Source organism: Megalobrama amblycephala, linkage group LG8 (assembly GCF_018812025.1).
Source record: "Megalobrama amblycephala isolate DHTTF-2021 linkage group LG8, ASM1881202v1, whole genome shotgun sequence".
Taxonomy (NCBI): domain Eukaryota; kingdom Metazoa; phylum Chordata; class Actinopteri; order Cypriniformes; family Xenocyprididae; genus Megalobrama; species Megalobrama amblycephala.
In genome coordinates this window covers 20,206,584-20,232,653 of record NC_063051.1, presented here as the reverse complement: position 1 = coordinate 20,232,653, position 26,070 = coordinate 20,206,584, and the positions used below count along the sequence as shown (strand labels likewise).

Here is a 26,070-nt window from a genome sequence, read left to right as displayed (position 1 = left end):
TACGTAACAGTCGGGGTGTACGCCCCAATATTTGCATAATGCCAGCCCATGATGTTCCCAACATTATAAAAGGCATTAGACAAGGGCAGCCAGTTAACGTCTGGAGCTGCACACAGCCGAATCATCAGACTAGGTAAGCAAGAACAACAGCGAAAAATGGCAGATGGAGCAATAATAACTGACATAATCCATGATAACATGATATTTTTACTGATATTTGTAAATTGTCTTTCTAAATGTTTCGTTAGCATGTTGCTAATGTACTGTTAAATGAGGTTAAAGTTACCATCATTTCTTACTGTATTCACGGAGACAAGAGCCGTCGCTATTTTCATTTTTTAAACACTTGCAGTCTGTATAATGCACAAACACAACTTCATTCTTTATAAATCTCTCCAACAGTGTAGCAATAGCCGTTAGCCACGGAGGACAGCCTCAAATTCTCTCAGAATAAAACTTTAACATCCAAATAAATACTTTACTCACATAATTCGAAGCATGCATACAGCGTGCATGACGAACATCTTGTAAAGATCCATTTGAGGGTTATATTAGCTGTGTGAACTTTGTAAATGCGCTGTAATATAGTCGACAGCTGGTGTGGCAGGGAGCACGCGATTTAAGGGGGCGGCGCCAAGTGTAAATCAGTGCATTGTTAATGATGCCCCAAAATAGGCAGTTAAAAAAATTTATTAAAAAAAATCTATGGGGTATTTTGAGCTGAAACTTCACAGACACATTCAGGAGACACCTTAGACTTATATTACATCTTGTGAAAGAACGTTCTTGGGCACCTTTAATGTCAATATTTTTATGTACAACCTGTTCAAAAAATTTGTCTGATTCAAAGGGGAATCAGAAAGCCAAATCCTGACTGGATGAGGAGGTGGAGCTGGGGATGGAGGAGGGTAATTAGCTCCTGAGAAACAAGATAGCTGCTGATAATGTTGAAGGAGCTTATATATGGATGCTGCAATAGGCGTCGTATTCCTATAGGTAAACATGAGTCACCTGAGAGTCAGCTGATGCGAGCTTGGCTGACGTGACCTGCCAGAACTAAAGCTACGCTTGATTTGTGTCTCCTTGGTAATTTGTTAATTGCTCTGGATTTAATTTTGTTTATTGGCAAAACTGTTGATTTTGATGGAAATGATGATTTAAATTTTACCCTTAATTGTTTGTAAATGGATATAAATTATAATGAAATTGTGTAGAATTGTTTTACTTGATGTTTGCATGATCACTGTTTTTTTAAATGTAATATGATTATGGCCTTTTGAAAACCTGTCTGGAAATACAGGTAGTGTAAAACAATACATAAAAAGCATTTGAAAATAAAGCATTTGAAGCTCCTTCACACGCTCTCGGAATTATCGTAAATACGAGTTTTCTGGTTAAAAATTGCACATTTTGAAACTTGAATGCAATGAGCTTGTAATCACAACTTCAGAAGAGGGAATTATCAAATTTCTGATAGCCTGTGAAGGCAGCATAAAGACCATGGAAAAAAGTTTCTAAGACAATTTTAATTACCTTCAAACTGAATCTGTTAGTCCCTGGGACATTGTCCGTTGTTGAAGAAACACCCAGAGCTGCTCTTTCTTTTTAGTTTAATAGCATTTTATTACCCGTGTCTTGGTTAGCAGATTAGTCTGAAATTACTTTCACTAGTGAGGAAAACCTCACATAAGTGAACTGTTATCTCTAGGTCCACGCAAGGTTACAAAGCTCTTAAGGTTTGACATTTTGACACAGTTTGATTGAATGCCGCATAAACTTGATTAAGCAGGAACTAAATTCTCACTTGCATCTCATCTAAAACTTTTTTTTTTTCAGATCTGATGATGATTTGAAGAACTGCAGCAGTTTTCCAGTGAACCTGTTTACCATCCAGCACTTTGTTGTTCCCCTCTGCTGCTGCTGATCGACGGATATAATAGCATCAGTGATCCAAACAAAATGGCTTCCACAGTGAGAAAATGTCAGCACCTGTTTTTAGCACTCATCCTTATCCCTTTGGTAAGCTATGTGCATATTTTATCTTATATAATCAAGGCGGATGCATTTTATTAATAGACCTGAATTGAATGAAAGTAAATGATGATGGAATTGAAAAGCACAATACATTCCTAATTTTAAAATGAAGACAAACAAGCCTAAGAGAGAAGAAATATTCTGAAGAACAGAATAGGAAAGGTTTGAACGAGACAGAGACCGTGTGGGAGAAGGAGGAATAGAGAGAAATTTATAACAGGCTGGGGTCTGAGGGAGAAAAAGAGACCCCTGCACATCCTTTTTCATCCTCTTTCTGTAAATAATCCACATGCAATCTGTCAAATGTAACTGCATTTATTGTTTCCTGGATGACTGCTCGTTTCATACACATGGTATCCTCTTGTAACTGAGGGGAGAGGTGCCATCTTTGTTTACATGAAGAGCCATTCTCTCTTTGGTCTACTGTCTGTGCCTCCAGCTGAGGAGAAACAAATGTCCAAGGGCAATTTACGTCACATACACACTGGCACTTAGATGCTTCCTGGCATCCAATGATCACTGGCACCAGACAGGCCAAATGTAAACTGTCCAAGGGCCAAAACAGTTATGGTACAGTGAGTACCTCAAGCAACAAAGGCCATGCTGTTTTATTTCACTTTATGTTAACACTAAAAGCTGGCAGTGACATTGCAATGGAACATTTGCAAAAGGTTATACTGCTGTTCTGTGTCAGTTAGCCATTTTAAAAATGACCATTACAGGATGAACAATGTTACTTCTATATATATATATATATATATATATATATATATATATATATATATATATATATATATACAGGGCTTGACATTAACACCCACCAACCCGCCAAATGCGGGTAGATTTCAGCCGTGGTGGGTAAGACAGCCACTACCACTAGCCACTTTGGCGGGTTGAATATAATTTCAGCCTACAGCCTAATCAAAGGTAGCCAAGCTCGTTGTAGCAAAAAATTACAATCCGATCACACTTCGTTATCTATTAACTTGCAGTTAGTGAAGGCGGGATAGGCGGAATCGCGCTGAATGACACACAACAGAAGCACTCTCTCTCTCTGTTGCTCGCGCGATCAGATCTCCTTGCGCCAGAATAGTCAAACACACGCACACAGATGTCAAAATGTCCATCGCATGGAGTATCTCACATGAATACAGTCGGTTATGGCTTAAGAGGATGTAAACAGGTGGGTAATAACTGGATATGTCAGTATATTATGTACATGCATTCAGCAGCCCAATAAAATATCTATCTGTCATTAATGTTAATCAAACAACAAAAGATGTTAAATAAACCTACTGTATCTGAAAAAAAAGAGGCTATTGAATTTACTATTGTATTTGTGATTTGCTAATTAGCTTCTTTGTTCTTTTTATATAGCCTAATAAAAATAACTTATAAAATTATAAAATGTATCATATTATGGTCATATCACCCACCCCTTGCCCACTTGTGCAAACCAGCTGATATACCATGTAGGCCTAGTCTTGATTTGGGTGGTCAATCTGCATTTGAAAGTTTGAAAGGGTTTTAAATCTAGCTAATCAAGTAAAATGATTTAAAATCAAGTAATTTTAGCAAGCCAAAGTCAACTTTAATCATTTAAAATGTAATTTTCCAACAGCAAAATTGTGGTCAGTGAAAATGCTGAGTGGCTAGTAATTTTGGAAAAACGTTAAATGTTAAGTAATCTAAAATATAAAGTCTGTTTTATTCAATAATTGAGTCAAAGATCAAGTGATCCAAAGCATTTATTTTTAAAGGAATTATTTTTTCAAGTCATTTATCATTAGTAACTAGGAACTAATAACACTTTCCCCGTATACATATAATTTTTGTATAAAAAATTCTAAAATGCAGATTTAAAAGGTTTTAGGTTTGATTTTGATTCCCTTGTTTATGTTAATACACATGATAATCTAATCTTAAAAGAAAAGAGTTTTCCTACAGACATCAAATAATCCTACAGTACAGTCAGTTTTTCCTTCCAATTCCAGTTAATCTGGGGATTACTGAGGTGATACAATGTATGGGATTATTGTTATAGGAGAAAAACAAATAAAACTTGTATTGAGTATCTCCTCTTCTCTTCTATTTCTCTCTACATGTTTCCAGCATGAAATGACATGGCGTTTTATTAAAGCTGAAATATGTATGTTAAACACCTCCTATTAACTTATATCCCTCAATATGCAGAAATAACTATAAATTATAGATGAATAAGACAACTATATATATATTTTTTCATTTACCTGAGTGTACATGTGGCGTGTTATTTCCCCGACAGCCACAGCCATACTGAAGAACACACACAGAGAATAAGTTAATTTCACACACTTTCCAAAAAAATTCACTTCCAAAACATAAACAAATTTCAGTTCCATAAGAATGAATGTGTTCTTTTGTAGTGCAGAAGGAGAGTGGACAAAAAAGAGAAAGAAAAAGTACAGTTTGACAGCAAAAAGAGCAGGAGTAAAAAAGAAAGAAAGAAGCTTACTGAGAATGAACTCGTTTTATGGATTTGCTTATTTCTATGAATTTTTGTGGTGCTGTCATGATGTAGGAGTGAATTGTGTAGTCTCTTTATGATGGAAATCAGCTCTGTGTTGCAGCCAGGGTGAGGGGTGAGAACTTACACGCACGGTCCTCATGAATATTAATGCAGGTGCTCAAGTTTATTAAATTTTGCTCATGTTTTCAAGGAGCATGGTGCTCTGAGACCAGTTATCACACTAACTACAATCTCTGGGGTTTAAAATCAGCAGTATTAGGGAGGGTTTCAACAGTGATTAGTTTATTATGTACCATAACTTAATTTCATATTCTGTTAAATCTAAAGTGTATTGTACCCAGTTGTTGATGAAGGATTATTATTTTTTTTTTTAAAACATGGGGATCTGTCATGGTTTTTCATAAATACAAAAATCCCTTTGAAATGGGGTCATGCATGCATGATGAAAAATGTTATGTATAAACACTTTTTAGTGGTGCTTTTATACTGGCAGTTTAGTTCAAAACGAGGCAAGGATCGCATGAAAAATTGGTAATGTGAAAACTGTAATGCGGACCTGGAACCGCACTGGGGTGCGTTTCCCGAACAACGATGTAACTCGCTGCTGAAATTCTTATAGTACGATGCATCGTTGAACAAATCAACTAGCTAGTCACGAAACCGTATTGTCGCAAACTTGACGTTCAACCACGTTGGTGAATGACGTCACGCAGGTGGTGGAGTAATAATTTCTTTAAATGAATCCGTTTGAGCCAAATTAATGCTAGAATTTCTGCTATAAATTACAGACATGTTTGAACTATGCTTTCGGGAAACACCAAATCTTTGAACTATGTAAGTAACGACGGAACTTGCGATGTTAGTTGGCTAATGATGCTTTTGGGAAACGCACCCCTGGAGTACTGAACCCAAGACTACCTGTAGGAGTTATGTGATTTCTGATGCAGCCTGTGTTCATGAATGGGTCACTGAATCACTGAACTGATTTGTTCAAAACCCCAGATTCATTCAGTAACGAAACACCACTGTGTGTTGCTCGGAGATACTTAACTCTTTTGTTTTGTTTGGAATTATTTATGTTGGAGATTGTATGATCAATTTTGAAGTGTTTATTGTCATGGTTCAGGGTGCATTATTGGCTTCCCCTGTTGTCTTTCCTGTCAATTTCTACAACGCATGGCCTGGGCAATCAGCGCTGACTTAGCAGTGCGGGTGTGTGTGGATGACGGGCTGATTGCCCTCACCTGTCGCTTGTTCCCTTTTCCCTTATATTCCCTGCTGTGTCTGCCTCTTGAGTTGTTTGGACTGTTCTGTGTGATTTGTGTCTCACCATTAATTGCTACTGTGCCCAGGATGCTTAGATGAAGAGTAACTCAGCAGGTTGTTCTCTCGCTGTTCACTGTCTCATCTCGATCCCCATCCCATTGGGCGCTGCATCTTGGGTGGTCTCCACAGTCTGTGTGTCCGCTGGTGATTGTATTGAGAGCTCCCATACTGTCCATTATATTTTTTCCCATGTGTATCACTTCACTTTGGAGGTTGTTTTCCTAAAGTGTTTTAATAAAGTCTGTTCGCAAACTCTCTGTATTAGAGTCCTCTGTTCACATACATTGACAGTTTATATAAAAATGGATTGATCTCACTCTAAGAAGAAAAGGTTCTATATAGAACCTTAAAGGTGCCATCGAACGTTTTTTTAGAAGATGTAATATAAGTCTAAGGTGTCCACTGAATGTGTCTGTGAAGTTTCAGCTCAAAATACCCCATAGATTTTTTTTAATAAATTTTTTTAACTGCCTATTTTGGGGCATCATTAAATATGAGCCGATTCATGCTGCGGCCCCTTTAAAAGCTCATGCTCCCCGCCCACGGAGCTTGCGCTTGCCTTAAACAGCATAAACAAAGTTTACACAGCTATATAACCCTCAAAATGGATCTTTACAAAGTGTTTATCATGCAACATGTCTAATCGCGTAAGTATGGTATTTATTTGGATGTTTACATTTGATTCTGAATGAGTTTGATAGTATGCTCCATGGCTAACGGCTAATGCTACACTGTTGGAGAGATTTATAAAGAATGAAGTTGTGTTTATGAATTATACAGACTGCAAGTGTTTAAAAATGAAAATAGCGACGGCTCTTGTCTCCGTGAATACAGTAATAAACGATGGTAACTTTAACCACATTTAACAGTACATTAGCAACATGCTAACGAAACATTTAGAAAGACAATTTACAAATATCACAAAAAATATCATGATATCATGGATTATGTCAGTTATTATTGCTCCATCTGCCATTTTTCGCTATTGTCCTTGCTTGCTTACCTAGTCTGTTGATTCAGCTCTGCACATCCAGACGTTAATACTGGCTGCCCTTGTGTAATGCCTTTCATAATGTTGTGAACATGGGCTGGCATATGCAAATATTTGGGGCGTACACCCCGACTGTTACGTAACAGTCGGTGTTATGTTGAGATTCGCCTGTTCTTCGGAGGTCTTTTAAACAAATGAGATTTATATAAGAAGGAGGAAACAATGGAGTTTGAGACTCACTGTATGCCATTTCCATGTACTGAACTCTTGTTATTCAACTATGCCGAGGTAAATTCAATTTTCAATTCGATGGCACTTTTAAAGGGTTCTGTCAGGCCCTTCATATATAAAACCTTTTAGGGGTTCCCATCATGGGATAACTTGTGACCCGTTCTGGCAAAATGAGTCGCAATGAGCAAACCTTCAAAAGTGAGTTATAGTTATTTTCATAATCTCCATTAAATAGAGTCAGTCAATTTTGAAAAAAATCGAATTAAAGTTTTCTGAAGGTTTCAAATCAAAATCACTAAAATCATTAAAATCCCTGTTAATAACACCTAATTTGGCGCACACACCTCGTCAAAACCAAATATCTATTGGAAAAATATATATTCAACTTTTTTTTCAATATTTTACTTTAATTTTTTTAAGTATAATTCTGTTTATATGTCTATATATGGATCGCACGCTGTCTGAGGTGTCTTTGTGCGCACGCTTCGGATCTATCATTCAGAGCAAGTAAGATCGATTTGTTTTACATCAGCATGAGTTTGAAAATCACATTTGGTTCAGACTCATGCCATCAAAAATTTGCTATGAATATTCACAAAATTGTAATGCTGCGCTTTAAAATGATACCAAACTTGTGCCGAGGGGAAGCGCGAGTGGTGAAGCGAGCAGAGAAAAACTGCATTTTTCATGAAAGGTACTTCTGTCAGAAAACATACAAATAAAGATGCTTTTAGATGTTTAATTGCTATTTGAAGCATATGGATCGCTAGACGAGGTCTTAATCAACTAATTTTTGTGAAAATTTCAAATTTGACCAAAATCAACATTTTTGACTTGTTTTGCCTGTAAATTGTAAATAGCCCGTGCACATTCTGACTAATTTTGCCAGCATGGGTCACATTTTATCAATTTAGCTTTGATTAACTATTTTTGTTGCTAAAATAATAATAATTTACAGTGGTTATAAAGTCATTGTTGGGTCATGCAGTTCAAGTCCAAGTAGAGTCTCGAGTATCGGTTCTCAAGTCAAAGTCAAAACATTTCCTTAATTTAGTCAAGCAAGTCACAAGTCCTTAAATTTGCAGATCAAGTCAAACTTGAGTCAAGTCATGTAACTTGTGTCCTCACCACTCATTTTCGCTCAAATTTTGCTTTGGCCTTTAATGTTATCCCAAAGTCAAACAATACCTCTAATACATAAACATTTGTAAACCTAGGCCTTAACTACGATTGTAAATGGACAACTGTAACCTAGTTGACAACAACAAACAAGGCTGCGCACATATCCATCAGCAAAGTTTGGATACGTGTGTGTCAAGATGCACTCTAACTGACAACAGTATTTAGTCAAAATGAATTTGTATTTGTGGCAAATGTTCAACTGGATGGAGACCACTAACTTCTATGTGAAGAAAAGTATGGCCTACTGTGGAACATTGCTTAATTTTGTTTTCAACAAAGATATAAGATGAATGGCCTGGTAATACATGAAGCAGGAAGGAGTGATTTCTTAAAGCATACACTGAGTGGGAGAGATAAGAAGGAGCACACATTTGGATTGGCTCAGAATGTCATTACCTCAGAATGACCCTGGCCTGAAGCAATATTCAAGAACTGCTAGGAGTGGGCAGTTTATATGAATATAATTTTTTTCTCCTTACATAAAATTAAAAAATAGTTGTGAGAAAACATTGCAGCAGCAATGGAAGATTAATAATTATATTCAAAGCAGTTAAAGGATTAGTTCACTTTCAAATTAAAATTTCCTGATAATTTACTCACCCCCATGTCATCCAAGATGTTCATGTCTGAAATTAAGGTTTGTGATGAAAACATTCCAGGATTTTTCTCCATATAGTGGACTTCAATGGAGCCCAAACGGTTGAAGGTCAAAATTATAGTTTACAGCGATCCCAGATGAGAAATAAGGGTCTTATCTAGAGAAACCATCGCTCATTTTTTTTTTTTTTTTTTTTATAAAAATTGTATACGTTTTAACCATAAATGCTCATCTTGAACTAGATCTCTTCTTCTTCTCTATTTGAATTCCAATTTGTGGACACTGCTAAGTGAATTACTGCCATCCACAGGTCAAAGTTTGAACTAAATTGTCATATACAATACGCTAGTGAAAGTATATAACAATTAGTTCAAACTTTAACCTGTGGAGGGCAGTAATACACTTAGCAGTGTCTACACTGCTGGAATTCAAACAGAGATGAAGAGAGCTAGCTCAAGATGAGCATTTATTGGTAAAACTAATATACTGTATATATACAATAATAAAACTAATATATCTAACTAATATATATATATATATATATATATATATATATATATATATATGTATTTTTTTTTTTTTTTTTTTTTTTTTGGAAATGAGCGATAGTTTATCTAGATAAGACACTTATTCCTCATCTGGGATCGTGTAAGAATGCTTTGAAGCTGCAATAAAACTTTGTAATTGAGTAATTTTGACCTTTAACCATTTGGGCTCCATTGAAGTCCACTATATGGAGAAAAATCCTGGAATGTTTTCATCAAAAGCCTTAATTTCTTTTCGACTGAAGAAAGAAAGACATGAACAATCTGGATGACATGGGGGTGAATAAATTATCAGGAAAATTTTATTTGAAAGTGGACTAATCCTTTAATGTGTCTATTTTCCCTCAGCTCTTCTAAAAGATCTAGAACTTAAACTGTGTTTATAATGAATGCTGTCTCATAAATGCATGTAACACTTAGAGTGGAATGATGTTTATTGTCTGGAATTTTGAAGCATGTTTAAACATATGGTAATTTAGAATGGAATAATTGCATTGAATTTATTATTTGTATATACTGTGTTTGGTTGCTGTTGGACTGCTGTCATTATTTATTTAGTAACCTTGTAAGGATACAAGAACTCTTGACGGATGAAGTGTTGCTTTACAGAGGTTTAGACATTAATCTAATATGAGTCAGGGGCCCGCAAGGGGTGCTTTGTGGAAAAACCAGAAAAAATAGTTTTAAAAAATGATATTATTGCTCTTTTATACTGCTTTTTTAAACACTTGTCAGAAATTGTGAGATAAATAACAAATTAATTTATTAAAATAATTAATTAATAATTATTTTATTAAAATAACTTTATTAAAAAGAATTATTAATAAGTAGTTTCTGTCCAGATAATATTTTAAATAGTGTAGTATTTTTTGCCACAGATGCACCCTCCAAAAAAAAAAAAAAAAAGAAAAGAAAAGAAAAAGTTGCCATGTCTGTGATTGTGTTGAAAAATCTCATTGTTTTATGTGTTTTAGATTTATGTGTTTATGTTTTAGGTTTCTAAGTCACAACTCTCACACGATGTAATAGTGGTGCCTCCGTATGGCTGTCAAGTCTAATTTTGATCCAGGGTAATAAGTCAATGTTGAGCTCATCAAACTGCGATCTAGTACTGTCAGAATCCTTAAGCTTTATCTGTTCATTGCCCTGACAAGGGCAAGTGAGTGATTGCCAGGCAAAATGATGTGCATTTAACAGTTTTTGAATAACACTGGGACTGTTTAGGATGTAAGAGTTTTGCATCATCTCTAGTAGCCTTGTTACAAATTGTACATTTATGATCTCAAAGAGCCTAAAACCTGGCCACGTTCACACAGCAGCAGAATACAGTTGTCAGCCCTGCATTTGAGTGCTGAATACCTTTACGGACACGCACAGTTCAGTTATTTATGAGAGTGACAACCACATATGTAAACTCATACCTGTACATTTTTCAGACTCACAATCACAACCATATTTCTCAGCTGTCCCCTGCTGTGTGAACGGTTCCCTTCTGAGAGAACAAGGGTTACAATCGCTACCCAAGATGTTCCCTTTGCTGTGTCAGAGTATTGACACTTTGGGAACGATAATACCCAACCCGCCATGCTTACAAGTGCCTGTCTTTGTGAATACTGCGAGCACGTCTTAAGTCAAGAGCACCTGTGAACTTGGAGCAGGGCCCAGGTCCAAAACATAAAATCTTATGAATGTGACTGAAGAGGACCAGCCCACCACATCACGCACATCTTGCAGGGACACCCCTGACAATAAGGCCTTAGAGGCCACCATACATCTAGTTGAATGAGCTCTGACAGCCAAAGGTGAGGGCTGAGCAGAGACCTTATAAGCAAGAGAGGTAGCCTCGACTATCCATTTACTTAATCTTTTGACGCATACAATTATTAGAATGTTCAGTGCATCATGTGATTAACCGCTAAATTCAAATGTGCTTTTGTAGTTTGGCTGGCGATGGGCCAGAGACAGACACGTTCAGTGCTTGTCTAATATCAAAAAATATGCAGTGTTTTCAACCACATAATGTTTATTTTAGGTTTCAGACATTTAAATACACATAATACTAACAAAACAATACATTTAGAGTTTGTAAAATACACACTGATGTCTATGGAAGCAACAATAATAATCCTTTCCATTATAATTAGATGACGTGTTTTGTTCATATCAGATACTCTTAGTGTAAGTAACTGTAAAGTTTACTCTATTCTTCTCCCAGTTCACTGGCCACTTACTTTCATGCATTTCAAGAGAAGTGAATGAATTCATGTGTTGTAAATCCAACAGATGCGATTCTCTGAACTGCGGCGCAAACTAACATGACATGTGCCCATTGCACATATAGCTCAACTAACAAATTTCATGGTATAGATAACAAGTTTGTGAATATTTTGAATAACAAAGGAAAAATGAAATAATAGCAAAACATCAGTCATAGACCACTATTGTGGCTGCAGTGTCACATGACTAGCAATGACAATAAAGTGATACATTCTAAATAACGGTCGCCTCAATAACAGTCGCTCAACCAGAATATTTTAAACTTACCTGTGAAAGGGTTAATGTCTGTTTGGATGCTGGAAGTCCTTTCTTAGGGGCCATTTATACGACACCATTTCAATTAGGCCTTAGCCTCAAAGCACCACAGAGGAAACCTGTCACCAATGGGTTTCTCCCCAGGGATACACCACCCAAAAGGAAAGTAGTATGCATCTATGGTCGCCACGTACACCTTATGCAGGGGATAACCCTGTGGAAAACCAATCCTGCAGCAACTCCAGCACTGTACCAACCGGGCAGTTAACTTCCGCACCATGAAGTGAAAATGTGTACAGTTTCCTTGTGGAGGGATAGAAGTATGGTCTAAACAACCACAGTTGAGAGGCCAGAGTCTGGGCAAACCCACAGCTTCCACAACTCTGGGTGGGGGTGAAGGATTCTGTCCCTGCCTGAGAAAGAATGTCCCTCCTGATTGGAATCTCCAAGGGAAAGCCAAGGTTTCTTCCACATCACCAAGGTACGAAGGCACCTGATTATAACCTTGATCATGTGGAGTGGGTTGAAAACCCCTTGGTCTTGAGCCACCACTACAGGGGTCTCATGTTCAGCACACCAAATGGTATCACGTTGGACACAGCTGCCATCAGACCTAACAGTCTCTGAAACTGTTTGACAGCGAGTGACTGGCCTATCTTTATACCATTCACGGTCGTGAGGTTCACTTCACTCCCGAAAGTGAACCTCAGGAACTTCCTTTGTTGTGGAAGGATAAATATATGGAAGTATGTGTCCTTGAAATCTATCGTGACAAACCAGTCTTCGGATCTGATTTGAGTCACGTTCTGCTTTGAAGTCAACATTTTTAACTTGAGCTACTTGACTGAACGATTCAGATAGAGCAGATCTAATACCGGATGCAACCCCCCACACTTCTTTGGAATAATGAAGTACCGGCTGTAGAACTCTGACTCTCTTTTGGCCTATCTTATGGTTCTATGGCCTCCTTGCCCAGGAGAGTTTTTATTTCCTTTTCCATTACCAGAGCCTGCTCAGGGTCTACCACTGTGAACAGAACCCTGTTGAACCGAGGCGGCCGAGACCCAAATTGGATTCTGTAGCCTCTTTTTATAGTCTGCAGGACCCATTGTGACACATTTGGCAGAAGTTCCCACACTGTCAGATGGTCTACTAAGGGGACCAGTATCTCGAGACTGGCCTCTGGTGTAATCTGAGTAGTCCCCCTGGTGCCCTGAAGCAAGCTGGCAGGGAACAACCGAACTGACTGCTCAAGTATCCTCCTTGGAGGATGTAAGCGTCCCATTGACGCAATGTCTTGTGGCAGACACTGAGACATAAGCTCACTGGAAATCACTGTGACCCGAAGCACCGAGGGTGGCAGAGTTGGTAGAATGGTCTCCTGAGGGCACAGAGGAGGAATGGGCACTTCTTGCTGAGTTGTGAACCTCAGGTGTGAACCCCAGAAGGGCCTGCCCTCAGAAGTCTGACGCCACTTTGCTGAAGCCTTCTATGCAAGAATGACGGCACTCTGATCCGTTTTCTGCTTAGGAGGCTTCGGCTGAGAGCATAGGCGCCGATCCCATGGGTGTTTGGGGGCTGGAGCACCCACGGAAATGGTCGAGCACCCACGGAAAAATACGAGATATTCTCCATTGATTTTAACCAATAAAAAATCGATTGGAGCTTTCAGACACGTTCTTCACCCTTTTTTATAGTTCATTTAAGGCTGTTTCTATGGCGATATTTTAATGGCAAACGTCGAGAGCGCATCCAAGTGAAGCGCGAGCACAAATGGCTCTGCTCTCGATCAGATACATGCGCGCGCTCAAACTCAAACTCTCCTTGCATCAGATATCAGCGAGAGCATTACTCGCGACAACACTCATGAAAAGAATGTTCTTTTGGGTCGAAATTGTCACCTCGCTGCACGGATATAATGCAAATGAAACATTTAGCTGACATTAATTTGAGTTAAAGAAGAAGCGAACTAGAGCTGAAATGTGTTGTTTTTGAAATCATGCTGAGGAACGTTGTGGCTCGTGTCTTCAGACATGCGCGTCAATCTATCGCTTGACTCTTCTTTCCAGGGAATGCACAAAATGCACACAAACATGTCCCTGCTCTTGATATACAAACATTAATGAACTTCTTTAAACTTAATGAGAAAAAAAACTATATGAGGGCAGATTCGAACCCATGAAAATTAGAACACGGCTGAACCTCTGACGCTATTAACAAAAATTCTACCACAAGACCATTAGAAAATACGAATACTAAGTGCGGATTTATCTAGAATATAATAGTATCACCCGCCCATGATGTTCTGTTTCGCCATTAGACTGATTTCACACACGTGCTTCAAATGCAATCATGCAGAGTCTTTCCAAAAGCATTAATACTATGACGCAGCGCGAGTTCCCTTCTCAGGGAGCAACATCTGCATCTGAAATCGCATTCTCTCTGAGTAGGTATTACTTCTGAATAAACACTTTGTGACCATTTAAAAGTATGTTCTATATAGGATGCACACACTGAACAGCTGTTGTGTTTTCACTCACTCTCTCACTCACTCACATTTCACTTGTGTTTTAAACATCTTTCAGATCTACTGCATGCATCCAGACTGTGTCATTCAGTTAGAAAAAGAGAAGTGCATGGAAAGGATGGCCATGGATGACCCCAGCAGTAAACCTGAATTAGGTAAGAACTTCAAACATTTAAATGTACAGTATGTGTATGTGCATTTACCTAGCAATATTTCAGACTAGAGAAAAAAAATTCTCAAGAAGTCACTCAGGGACATTTTTAATTAGAAAAAATGTAAGGGTTTGCCCATATTTATAATAAATTAGTATACATTTTCTAATAAAACAATCCTCAACATGATCGAAAAACAAACAATTGTGTGAGTCTGTGTGTGTCTTGGTGATGTGCTTGTGTTTATGTGGACTGTATGTACATTATGCATATTCACTATTTCGATCAACACATTTTTCAGTTGTATTTAAGAGCCACACATAAATGCTGCATGTTTCTGTTTTGCTATGCAGTGCAAAGCTATTAGTGTTTGGCTGTAAATTAAAGCGATATATAAACCAGAAACTGCTGTTTTAGTCATCTAAATATAGCATGCTTGCAGTTATTCATAGCTATAATAATAAACATTTAAAATTAGTTTTAAAATGAGTTTCAATTTAGATTAGGGATTTAACAAGTGATCTGAAATAAATGGGTGACGGAATTAAACCTAATGCTGTCAGACTAAGCTGAAGAATTTAAGACACTGTGACGGTTCGCAGGAAGTGGGGGGGAGATCATAAGCTCAGAGCTCTTCCAGATCTGACTCTGACACCCCTCCAGTGCTGTCTGCATGTGGCATTGATCATAATCCTTTAGACAGTCACAATCACAGTCAGTAATGAAATACTGACATTTTGATTTGACAAGGAGCTGTCCTTAGGGAATGGATTCATGCATTAACATGTAACTAGAGCTACCCACAGTTTTAGGCTATAAGCTGAAACTTAGGGAACGGAGTGCTACAAAGAAAATAAATGCATAAAGCACATAATGTTGGTGGTTTGTGTGGGCTACAATAGCTTATTCACACATCTTTATCCCATTATTTTGCCTAATTTAGTCATTTACTTTACCTATTTTTAGCTGCTGAAAATAAGCACTGATTGGATCATTGGCTCTTTGTATCATATATTTATTTCATAAGTAGTCGGAAATTCTCCTACAATATGGAATATATGCGATGTGTTGTATTTCTGGAAGATTCTGGAGAACAAAGATAAACAGCCCTGTCTTTTATCTAATCACGCATCTGTGTCTAATTTACACAAGTAATTAAAGATGGCCTCAGGAGAGAAATCATGATTTGTCATTTTGCGTGAGCATTTTATTCCTGGAAGAAAAATTTAATCCTTGCATCCCCAAAGAATTGAACTGTGCTTGTTTGTGTTCACATGGATATAATGCTTATTTACATTAATTTCTTAAACCATAAAAATATAAACTGTATGTTTATAGGATAATCTCCCAGCAGTATCTTACATTAAATATGCTTTTCATCTTGGGACTGTGCTTATGGCATTGGAATATAATTTTGGACCATTTTTCATCAATTTCCTTTATTCAGCCATTTTAAATGGGCTTAACCAGTTTCTCCTTTGGGTCTGTGTTTGGCACTGCTACAAAGAAAATTATACTGTATAGATACCCAACAGGATAGACAATAAAGATTGTTTGACAGTTGTCGGTCTTTAATGGCTTCTCAGTGCCAGCTCTTGAGTGATACACATCAATTTGTTTTAAGCAATGAGATGATAATGCTGGGGGTCTATCAATTATTTACAAAAATTCATTTTTAATATCAATCAATCTGTTACGATTGCACAGGCATGAAACAGAGTGAGAATCCAAATGCAAGCACCAACATTTAATAACAAAAAGGTATTCCATAAACAGGAGTAATTCACAGATAGCAGACGAGAGCAACGGCAAGAACACACTCACAAACGCAACAACCAACAAACAACAATTGAAGCATAAAGGTTTAAATAGACACGTTAACAATGGGCTGATAAGGGACAGGTGTTGGTGATATGATGTCATGGTAACTAATGAGGGTAACTATAACGACACACCAGGGCTAGTTCAGCCCCGACAAACCGTTGCAAAACGTTTTTTAAACGAAAACGGAGGTGCGTTGAACACCCTGTTCTGATGACACAGGAGCTGCAACTATGGCAGCTGAGAAGGCCATTCTTTGTGTTCTTTTTGAAGAATTTTCGGAGCCTGATGAAGTCGGTATAAATACATGTTTAATACTGCAAAATACGCTCAATATTACAGTCACTGCCCTTGCTGTCCAGAATAAATAACATCCCAATCGAGTGAAGGGATCTGTGGAAACTTCTAATTATTGTGATACACTTGCCTTGCAATTCAGCATGAAAAGACAAACATTTCAGGTGAAGGATAATCCATTTCTTACCTCCGAGACTGTGTTGATCTATATTATATTTATTGTGAGTATTAGGCTTATCATTATTGCTGATCACTGTTGTGCTATGATATTGTAATATTTACCATTATATAATCAGAGGAGTATAGAAAAGTTTATTAAAGTGTCACTTCACAATACAACAGCAAAATATATAAGTATAGTATTTTTATGTTTCATTAATACCCATTGTGCAAGCTGTCTCTTTAATACCGCATGGTTTATATACATCTTGCCGCTGATTGGGCTGACATTTCTGACACACCCACCAAACAACAGAAAACGTATCTCAAACCTGTTGCACACCGTTTCCAGGAAACATGTCGTTCAACCTGGAAAACTTAGCAAAACGTTGTGCACTGGTTTGAGCTTGAACGTGCCCAAGGTACAAGGCAAAACAGGAACCAAAACACAGGAAATAAAGATTGAAACAAAGAAAACCAAGATTACACTTCAACATAAAAGTCCTACAAAACACAAGACAACACAGGGATCGTGACACAATCAAAGCTAAACGGCAAAATGTGCATTTCTTATAAATCTTTCAATGGCTCTGCAGTGTAAATATCATGACAAAGTATAAAAATACAATAATATGATAATAGGTGGTGCATGCTATTATGCATATGGCTTAAAGTACAATATCTAACAGGGGGTCCATCTTCAATCCACTAAAGTGATTCTCAACCATAGGGCCGAGACCCACTAGAGAGCCTCGACACAGTTCCAATTTTGTCAATAGATGGCTTAAAATGATTTAAAATAAGAGTAAACATGTTTTAAAATAAGCTTTAAAAAAAAAAAAAAACTAAAATTCAAGATTTAAGTGTTATATTTTTTATTTTAATGCATTCCTTCAACAACTTCTAGTTTTATTCATGAACCAAAGTTCTCATGGTCTTGCAAAACTCTAATCACAAATGACCAGAAAAGTCATGTAAATTCATTGGTAATAAACCTTGAAAAACATTCAGGTAAAACTTCCAGAATTCAATATTATTAAACATTAGTGTTAAAAAAAAATAATATTTAACTTTTATATACATATTTAATTGAACTAAAATAAAATTCTGTAAATAAAAGCACAGTTATTATTACAGTAGAAATATCAGAAATGTCTTGAGGGGCCTTCAAATATCATCTTTTACAACGAAGGCCCTCGGAGTCAGAAAGGCTGAGAACTGCTGCACCAAAAGGTCCTATGCTTGAAAAAGATTAACAATTGAACCCATGTTTTAAATGAAATGACGCTAAAGGCTTTGGAATAGAAAAATCCATCCTTAACATTCTAGAATTTTCCTTTTATGGAACTACAAAAAACCCCTGAAGAAATTAAGTGTTGTAAGTATTGTTGGGTAGCTTAGTTGCAGACTATAATAATTCATAAGACAAAATGTTTGAGTGCTTGGCTTGAGAAGCAGAGTGTTTAAAACACTTGCTTGGCCTTTTGTTATTATAAATGTTTGACATTTACGCAGACCACCAAGAAGCAAATGTCAACCTTGCGTTGTTTGAATTTATGCATGTAATTTAGAGTAAACACTTGGGCAGTTTATTAGGCTGCAGTGAAAGCTGTTGTGTGTAAGCTTTACTAAAAAGAATGTACGGATGGAAATGGAATGGAAACAGAAAATTGGCAATACTGTAAATAGCTGTAAAATGACTAGATTTTAATGAAGTCTTTGCAAGAATGTCTGGGTAATATTTTGAAAGCACTATGAAAACATTCTAATATTTGCAGCAGAGGAAAAACACAGCTGGCAGATGCTGTCCTGTCCATGTGAATCAGGATCAGCAGTCAACACACACACACACACACACACACACACACACACACACACACGGTCTCTTTACTATTTCTCTTTGGATACTTAATCCTTGATGGAGACGATAAGATGCTTTAGCATCACATGGTTCACTGCTAAACTCTCTTTTCCCCCTCAATGAAGAGGGATTTATTGAAGAACATTGCCAAAGTAAAAATAGATAAAGGGATAAATAAATAAGCATGCTCATATACACAAACACACAATAAAAACGCATCACAGAGTGATGCTGACGTCATTAGATTATGTGTAAAAAGAGAGAGAGAGAAAAAGGGAGTAAAAAAAAAATAACAGAGATTAACATGGCTAAAGTTTCTCATTTTTCTGGCATTTAATTAGAAAAACAAATTATTTAATTATCGAAAAAAAAAATTATATGCATTTACAAAATTTGAGCCTTTTCTTCAACATTATAGACCTCATATACACTATTTTATATTGTATGCATGCTAAAATGCTGTGGCATTGTTTTGATTGAATTCCTACAATCTATCCCCTTATTGGAGCAGATGGAAGTCTATTTTTGTCGCGTGTCATTTGCGCTGATTTTCACTGAATCATAAGAATGGCTGTCAAGTAGCACACCTAAATATATCTTAAACTAGGCTGTTCTATTCTCAGGTGCCGTAAATACCCCAATAAAAACTGGTTCAGAAGCAGAGTTACCACAAAACTTTACAGTGTTTTTTATACAACTGCTAGGACAAATTTCTCAATACTTAGGTCACTTTTTTAAACTCCTCACACAGCTCTCCTAACTTTTAGCTCGGCACAGCAGTTAATTTCACACTTAATGTAGTAAATTGCTGTCTTATTCAATTTTGCATTATGCTAGGATTTGAAATTCAGATAAACAGTTTTGAAAAGAGTATGTAAACGTGCAAATTGACCTGTAGGTACATAGAGTTGTGTTGGTGTTTGTCTGAGAACTGTATTAATGTAATTTGAAAGATGTCGTCATTGAATGTATTTTGTGCCAAAGAAGTGATAAGCATAGACTGATGTTGTGCTCACTGTGTAAAGAGTTTTGAAAAAGTGACCCAAGTATTGAGAAATGTGTGTATTGAGAAATGTGTTTTTTTTTTTTCAATAATTATTGAAAAAAACGTAATATTGTGATTCGAGCCCAGCACTTATTTATTTATTTAATTATACTACTTTTATTTAATTAGGCAGAGATTTCAACTACAGGGAGTGCAGAATTATTAGGCAAGTTGATTTTCTGATCATATTTTTTTCCCAAGCACATTTTACCAATTCCAATCCACATCAATCTTAATAACTACTATTAATATTGTTTTTAATCATTTATAAGTGATATATAATTGTTCATGAAGGCTGGAAATGAAAAATGCCTTATATTCAGGTGTGCAGAATTATTAGGCAAGTTTTCTTTTACAGGCAAAATGAGCCAAAAAAGAGATTTAACTCAGACTGAAAAGTCAAAAATTATTAAATACTCATGAGAAGGATGCAATACTAATGCAATACTAGAAATTGCAAAGTTAAAGCATGACCAAGGGACAGCAAAATGCTCATTGGGTCAGCGGGGTCAGACAAAAAACAGGTGGAAAAGAAAAGACACGTTAACTGCAAAATAATTAAGAATTATGTGTGAAACCATCAGGAACCCTTTAGTCTCCAGCGCCACCATTTTCCAGAACTGCAACCTACCTGGAGTCTCCAGAAGTGCAAGGTCTCAGGATCTCAGAGACTTAGGTTAGCTAAAGAATCCTAAAAAATGACCCGCACTTGATAAGAATCACAAGCTGAAGTGTTATAAAATACATGAAGACTGGGTTTTTATAGGCCTTATAAACAGACAGCTTGAGAGTGACTCCTGAAGGACCAGCACCACATCCTCTTGTACCACTGTTTGAAGAATTTATCTTCCAGAATCTGGCAGTAAGTTTTGGAAGATCATTTTTAGTCCATCTCTGCAAGACAGACATTTCAGGATAAGAGATGGACTAAAAGTGAACTCAAACACCTTACTGCCAGATTCTGGATAAATTCTTCAAACAGTGGTACAAGAGGATGTGGTGCTGGTCCATCAGGAGTCATTCTCAAGCTGTCTGTCTATAAGCCCTATTAAAACCCAGTCTTCATGTATTTTATAACACTTCAGCTTGTGATTCTTATCAAGTGCAGGTCATTTTTTAGGATTCTTTAGCTAACCTAAGTCTCTGAGATCCTGACACCTTGCACTTCTGGAGACTCCAGGTAGGTTGCAGTTCTGGAAAATGGTGGCGCTGGAGACTAAAGGGTTCCTGATGGTTTCACACATAATTCTTAATTATTTTGCAGTTAACGTGTCTTTTCTTTTCCACCTGTTTTTGTCTGACCCCGCTGACCCAATGAGCATTTTGCTGTCCCTTGGTCATGCTTTAACTTTGCAATTTCTAGTATTGCATTAGTATTGCGTCCTTCTCATGAGTATTTAATAATTTTTGACTTTTCAGTCTGAGTTAAATCTCTTTTTTGGCTCATTTTGCCTGTAAAAGAAAACTTGCCTAATAATTCTGCACACCTGAATATAAGGCATTTTTCATTTCCAGCCTTCATGAACAATTATATATCACTTATAAATGATTAAAAACAATATTAATAGTAGTTATTAAGATTGATGTGGATTGGAATTGGTAAAATGTGCTTGGGAAAAAAATATGATCAGAAAATCAACTTGCCTAATAATTCTGCACTCCCTGTATAGTTATGATGTTGCTCCATGTCTTCTTTTTTAATCCTCTAGTTTGCCGATGGATGTGGGACAACCTTACTTGCTGGCAGCCAGCAAAAATTGGTCAAGTGGTCTGGATGCCCTGTCCTGAGCTATTTGAAGTCATGAGTGAAGAAAATGACGGTGAGTACATGAATGAAACCTCAAATTGAGGGGCATATTGAGAAGAGTTGTGTGTTTGAATAATCAGACTGAGGTTTTTTGCCTGTTAAAATAAAATGGGACATAAAATCATACACTGAAGGAGGGAATCAGGCCTTATCTAGAGACCAGAATATCATAAAGATCAAGGGTTGGCCTCTTTTGACTTGGCTAGTAAGGAACCATCCAAAACACCCTAGCAACGCTGTGATGCACTAGAAACAACTCAGAATACTTTAGCTACCACTTTGGAAATCACCTCAGCATTTTTCTTCAGAAAAATAAAAATCCAGATGTCATGAAATTAAAATTCTGTCATCATTTACTCACCTTCATATTGTTCCAAGCCTATAAGTATGCTGAACACATAAGAATATATTCGGAAGAATGCTGATAAACAAGGTTTCGGTTCCCCACTTCCATTGCATACAATAGTCAATGGTAACCGAAAATGTTGAGAAACCAACGAAGATCTACTTTTGTGTCCCACAGAAGAACGAAAGTCATACAGGTTTGAAACGTCATGAGGGTAAATAAATGAATTTTTTGGGTGGACAATCCATTTAACAGTTATTTTAGTACTATTTATTTATTATTTATTAAAGGTGCCCAAGAATGCTTTTTCACAAGATGTAATATAAATCTAAGGTGTCTCATGAATGTGTCTGTGAAGTTTCAGCTCAAAATACCCCATAGATTTTTTAAATTAATTTTTTTAACTGCCTATTTTGGGGCATCATTAACACTCGACGCCGCCCCTTTAAATGCTCACGCTCCCTGCCAAACAAGCTCTCGACTATATTACAGTGCATTTACAAAGTTCACACAGCTAATATAACCCTCAAATGGATCTTTACAAGATGTTCGTCATGCACGCTGTATGCATGCTTCGAATTATGTGAGTAAAGTATTTATTTGGATGTTAACGTTTTATTCTGAGTGAATTTGAGGCTATATGCTCTGTGGCTAACGGCTAATGCTACATTGTTGGAGAGATTTATAAAGAATGAAGTTGTGTTTATGCATTATACAGACTGCAAGTGTTTAAAAATGAAAATAGCGACGGCTCTTGTCTCCGTGAATACAGTAATAAACGATGGTGACTTTAACCACATTTAACAGTACATTAGCAACATGCTAACGAAACATTTAGAAAGACAATTTACAAATATCACTAAAAATATCATGTTATCATGGATCATGTCAGTTATTATTGCTCCATCTGCCATTTTTCTCTATTGTTCTTGCTTGCTTACCTAGTCTGATTCTTCATCTGTGCACAGATCCAGACGTTACTGGCTTGTGTAATCTCTTAAACATGGGCTGGCATTATGCAAATATTGGGGCGTACACCCCGACTGTTACGTAACAGTCGGTGTTATGTTGAGATTCGCCTGTTTTTCGGAGGTCGTTTAAACAAATGAGATTTATATAAGAAGGAGGAAACAATGGAGTTTGAGACTCACTGTATGTCATTTCCATGTACTGAACTCGTTATTTAACTATGCCGAGGTAAATTCAATTTTTGAATCTAGGGCACCTTTAATGTTTTGAATTAGTTAAATTTATCATTTTTATATTTTCAGTTGTTATGTGCTTTTGCCATTTTTATTTGCTTTTTATATTCCTATTTAGCTTTATTTTTATTTCAGTTCTAGTTTAGTAATTTTAGTACTTCAACTTACAGTAAACTTATTTTATTTCAGTTAGTTGCCAGAGCAACATTTCTAATTTGCATTTTAAGTTTACATTTTTCATCTATATTTATTTGAGCGTCGATCAGCGAAATAACAACACTGCTTGTTAACGATGTTTATTTGGTCTAATTTTCTCTAAGAAATGCATTGGATTTTTTTTGCATCTTTTGTAGAGTTTGGAAAGGTGAGTCGTAACTGCACTGAGGATGGCTGGTCGGAGATGTTCCCTCACTACGTTGATGTTTGCCCTTTTAATGAAAATGGAACAAGTCCAGTAAGTATCCTTCACCTTTCCTAACCCTCTCAGCCTCTAAAGAAATCTCTAAATATTTTTTTACTGTATTTAGTGTAAAGTATGTTCATTATTGAGAGATGGGCTTTACAATTTAGTGTATCATGTTTCAATTAGCTGACGGTAATTAGCATTTCTTCTCTTCGTTCGCAGGACATGTACTATGTGTCTGTAAAGGCTCTGTACACTGTGGGCTACAGCACCTCGCTGGTGTCTCTCACCACTGCCATGGTCATTCTCTGCAGGTTCAGGTGAGAGGTCAGAAAAAGGTTATGAGCCTTCGTTTTATTCTCAAGCTTCAGAGGAAACTAGAGAATGTGTCTTAGTGTTACGTGTTTAGAAAAAAACACCTGCATATCAGTAAAAGTGAGGTTTCACTAACAGTCATTTTGATTCACAATTGTAAATTATATTTGGGGCATAATTATTTAATAAGCTAAGCTATTGAGCACTAAATCAGCATATCAGAATGATTTCTGAAGGATCATGTGACACTGCAGACTGGAGTAATGATGCTGAAAATGCAGCTTTGCCATCACAGGAATAAATATTATAATAGAAAACCATTATATAAAATTGTAATATATTTTGATCAGCCATAAATGCAGCCTTGGTGAGCTTAAAAGGATAGTTCACCCAAAAATGAAATTTTGTCATCATTTACTTCCTCTCAAGTTGTTTCAAACCTGTATAAATTTCCAAATATCTTCCTTTGTGTTCAGCAGAACAAAGACATTTATACAGGTTTGGAACAACTTGAGGGGGAGTAAATGATGACAGAATTTTCATTTTTGGGTGAATTATCCCTTTAAGAGTTTTCTTTCAAAAACATTTAAAAAAAAAAACTTGCAAACCCCAAACGTTTGAATGGCAGTGTATTTTTATTACATTTTAATGTAATATTTCTTTATTGTGAATGTCTTTACCCTCAGGAAGCTACATTGCACCAGGAATTTCATTCATATGAACTTGTTTGTGTCCTTCATCCTGAGGGCCGTCTCAGTCTTCATTAAAGACGGCATTTTATATGCAGAGGAGGACAGCAACCATTGCTTTACACACACTGTGAGTCTCAGTCTCTCTCCCCTTCACATCGCACACAAATACCCTAGCAGTCATGGTGAAGGGCCCATTAACATCCCGGGTTGCCCATGTCATTTCTTTGTGGAAGGAATTAGTCTCAGAATGACACAGTTGTGTTGCTGTTATGTGCTTTAATTTGCTTCAGATAATGAGTTCTCTGTAGTCACCTCACAGTTGCTTTTTGCATGGCCAACTAGCTAAATGTGCTTTGAATGTTTCCCTGTGCTCTCCCATTTTTAAAGGGATAGTTCACTCTAAGTTTTTTCTTTCTGCAGGTGGAGTGTAAGGCGGTTATGGTATTTTTTCATTATTGTGTTTTGTCAAACTACTTCTGGCTGTTCATCGAGGGCTTATATCTCTTTACACTACTTGTTGAGACGTTCTTTCCTGAGAAGAGATATTTCTACTGGTACACCATTATTGGATGGGGTACGACCCAAAATTACACCCATTAACACATATATGCAAGTGTTTGCAAGTGAAATGACTGAAGTTTATTTCATTTGCCCATGTTTTCCAGGTACTCCAACAATATGTGTGGCAGTCTGGGCTGTCTTAAGAGCTCATTTTGATAACATTGGGTAAGATGAAGGATTTATTTATACTATCTATGTTATACTATCTAATGTTATTTAGTAAATAAATCAATGGAGAAAAAAAGGTCATATTGGATAAACATCTGACATTGCCTGCAGTTGCTGGGATATTAATGACAATGCTGCCATCTGGTGGGTGATCAAGGGTCCTGTTCTCGCTTCTATCATGGTACGGCTAGTAAATATTCGATCTCAAAAGACTTTTGCTACTGCAGTATTGTATTGATTCAACAGGACAGAACTAAATATACAGCATATCTCTTGTCTTTTTTCCTCACAGATCAACTTTATACTCTTTATTGGCATCATTATAATCCTGGTGCAGAAGCTGCAGTCTCCAGATATTGGAGGAAATGAGTCCAGCATTTATCTGTTAGTCATATACATATTGTTTTTATTCCCATTCCTAAGATTAACACCATTACATTCAGTTGTGGAATCACATGATTGGTGTGTTTTGTGATTGACAGGCGTCTAGCCCGCTCCACTCTTCTCCTCATTCCCCTATTTGGAATCCACTATACCATATTTGCGTTCACACCAGAAGATGTCAGCAAGAGAGAAAGACTCGTGTTTGAACTTGGTCTTGGTTCTTTTCAGGTATTTTGCTCTCTCAGATATGACATTTCAAATATTGCACTGACTGGCAACATTTTTGATTTGTACACTGTATTGTGTAGTCTGATGGTTAATATTAGATTTGTATTTTAATTATTTGTAAGGTCAAAGTCAGTCTGAAGTTTGAACTGAAAAA

The 26,070-nt window shown here is 36.8% G+C and overlaps 1 protein-coding gene across 1 annotated transcript in view; it reads left to right on the top strand.

Moving 5' to 3' along the window:
* adcyap1r1b (adenylate cyclase activating polypeptide 1b (pituitary) receptor type I) overlaps nucleotides 1–26,070 on the top strand; it is a 40,498-nt gene that overhangs the window by 7,615 nt on the left and 6,813 nt on the right. The window contains exons 2-12 of the mRNA XM_048199964.1: nucleotides 1,837–2,019; nucleotides 14,534–14,630; nucleotides 21,520–21,630; nucleotides 23,519–23,619; nucleotides 23,791–23,888; nucleotides 24,570–24,702; nucleotides 24,996–25,149; nucleotides 25,241–25,301; nucleotides 25,416–25,485; nucleotides 25,597–25,688; nucleotides 25,787–25,916. Of these exons, the coding sequence (XP_048055921.1) occupies nucleotides 1,960–2,019; nucleotides 14,534–14,630; nucleotides 21,520–21,630; nucleotides 23,519–23,619; nucleotides 23,791–23,888; nucleotides 24,570–24,702; nucleotides 24,996–25,149; nucleotides 25,241–25,301; nucleotides 25,416–25,485; nucleotides 25,597–25,688; nucleotides 25,787–25,916 (1,107 nt within the window). The 5' untranslated portion in view covers nucleotides 1,837–1,959. The remainder of the gene's footprint in view (nucleotides 1–1,836; nucleotides 2,020–14,533; nucleotides 14,631–21,519; nucleotides 21,631–23,518; nucleotides 23,620–23,790; nucleotides 23,889–24,569; nucleotides 24,703–24,995; nucleotides 25,150–25,240; nucleotides 25,302–25,415; nucleotides 25,486–25,596; nucleotides 25,689–25,786; nucleotides 25,917–26,070) is intronic.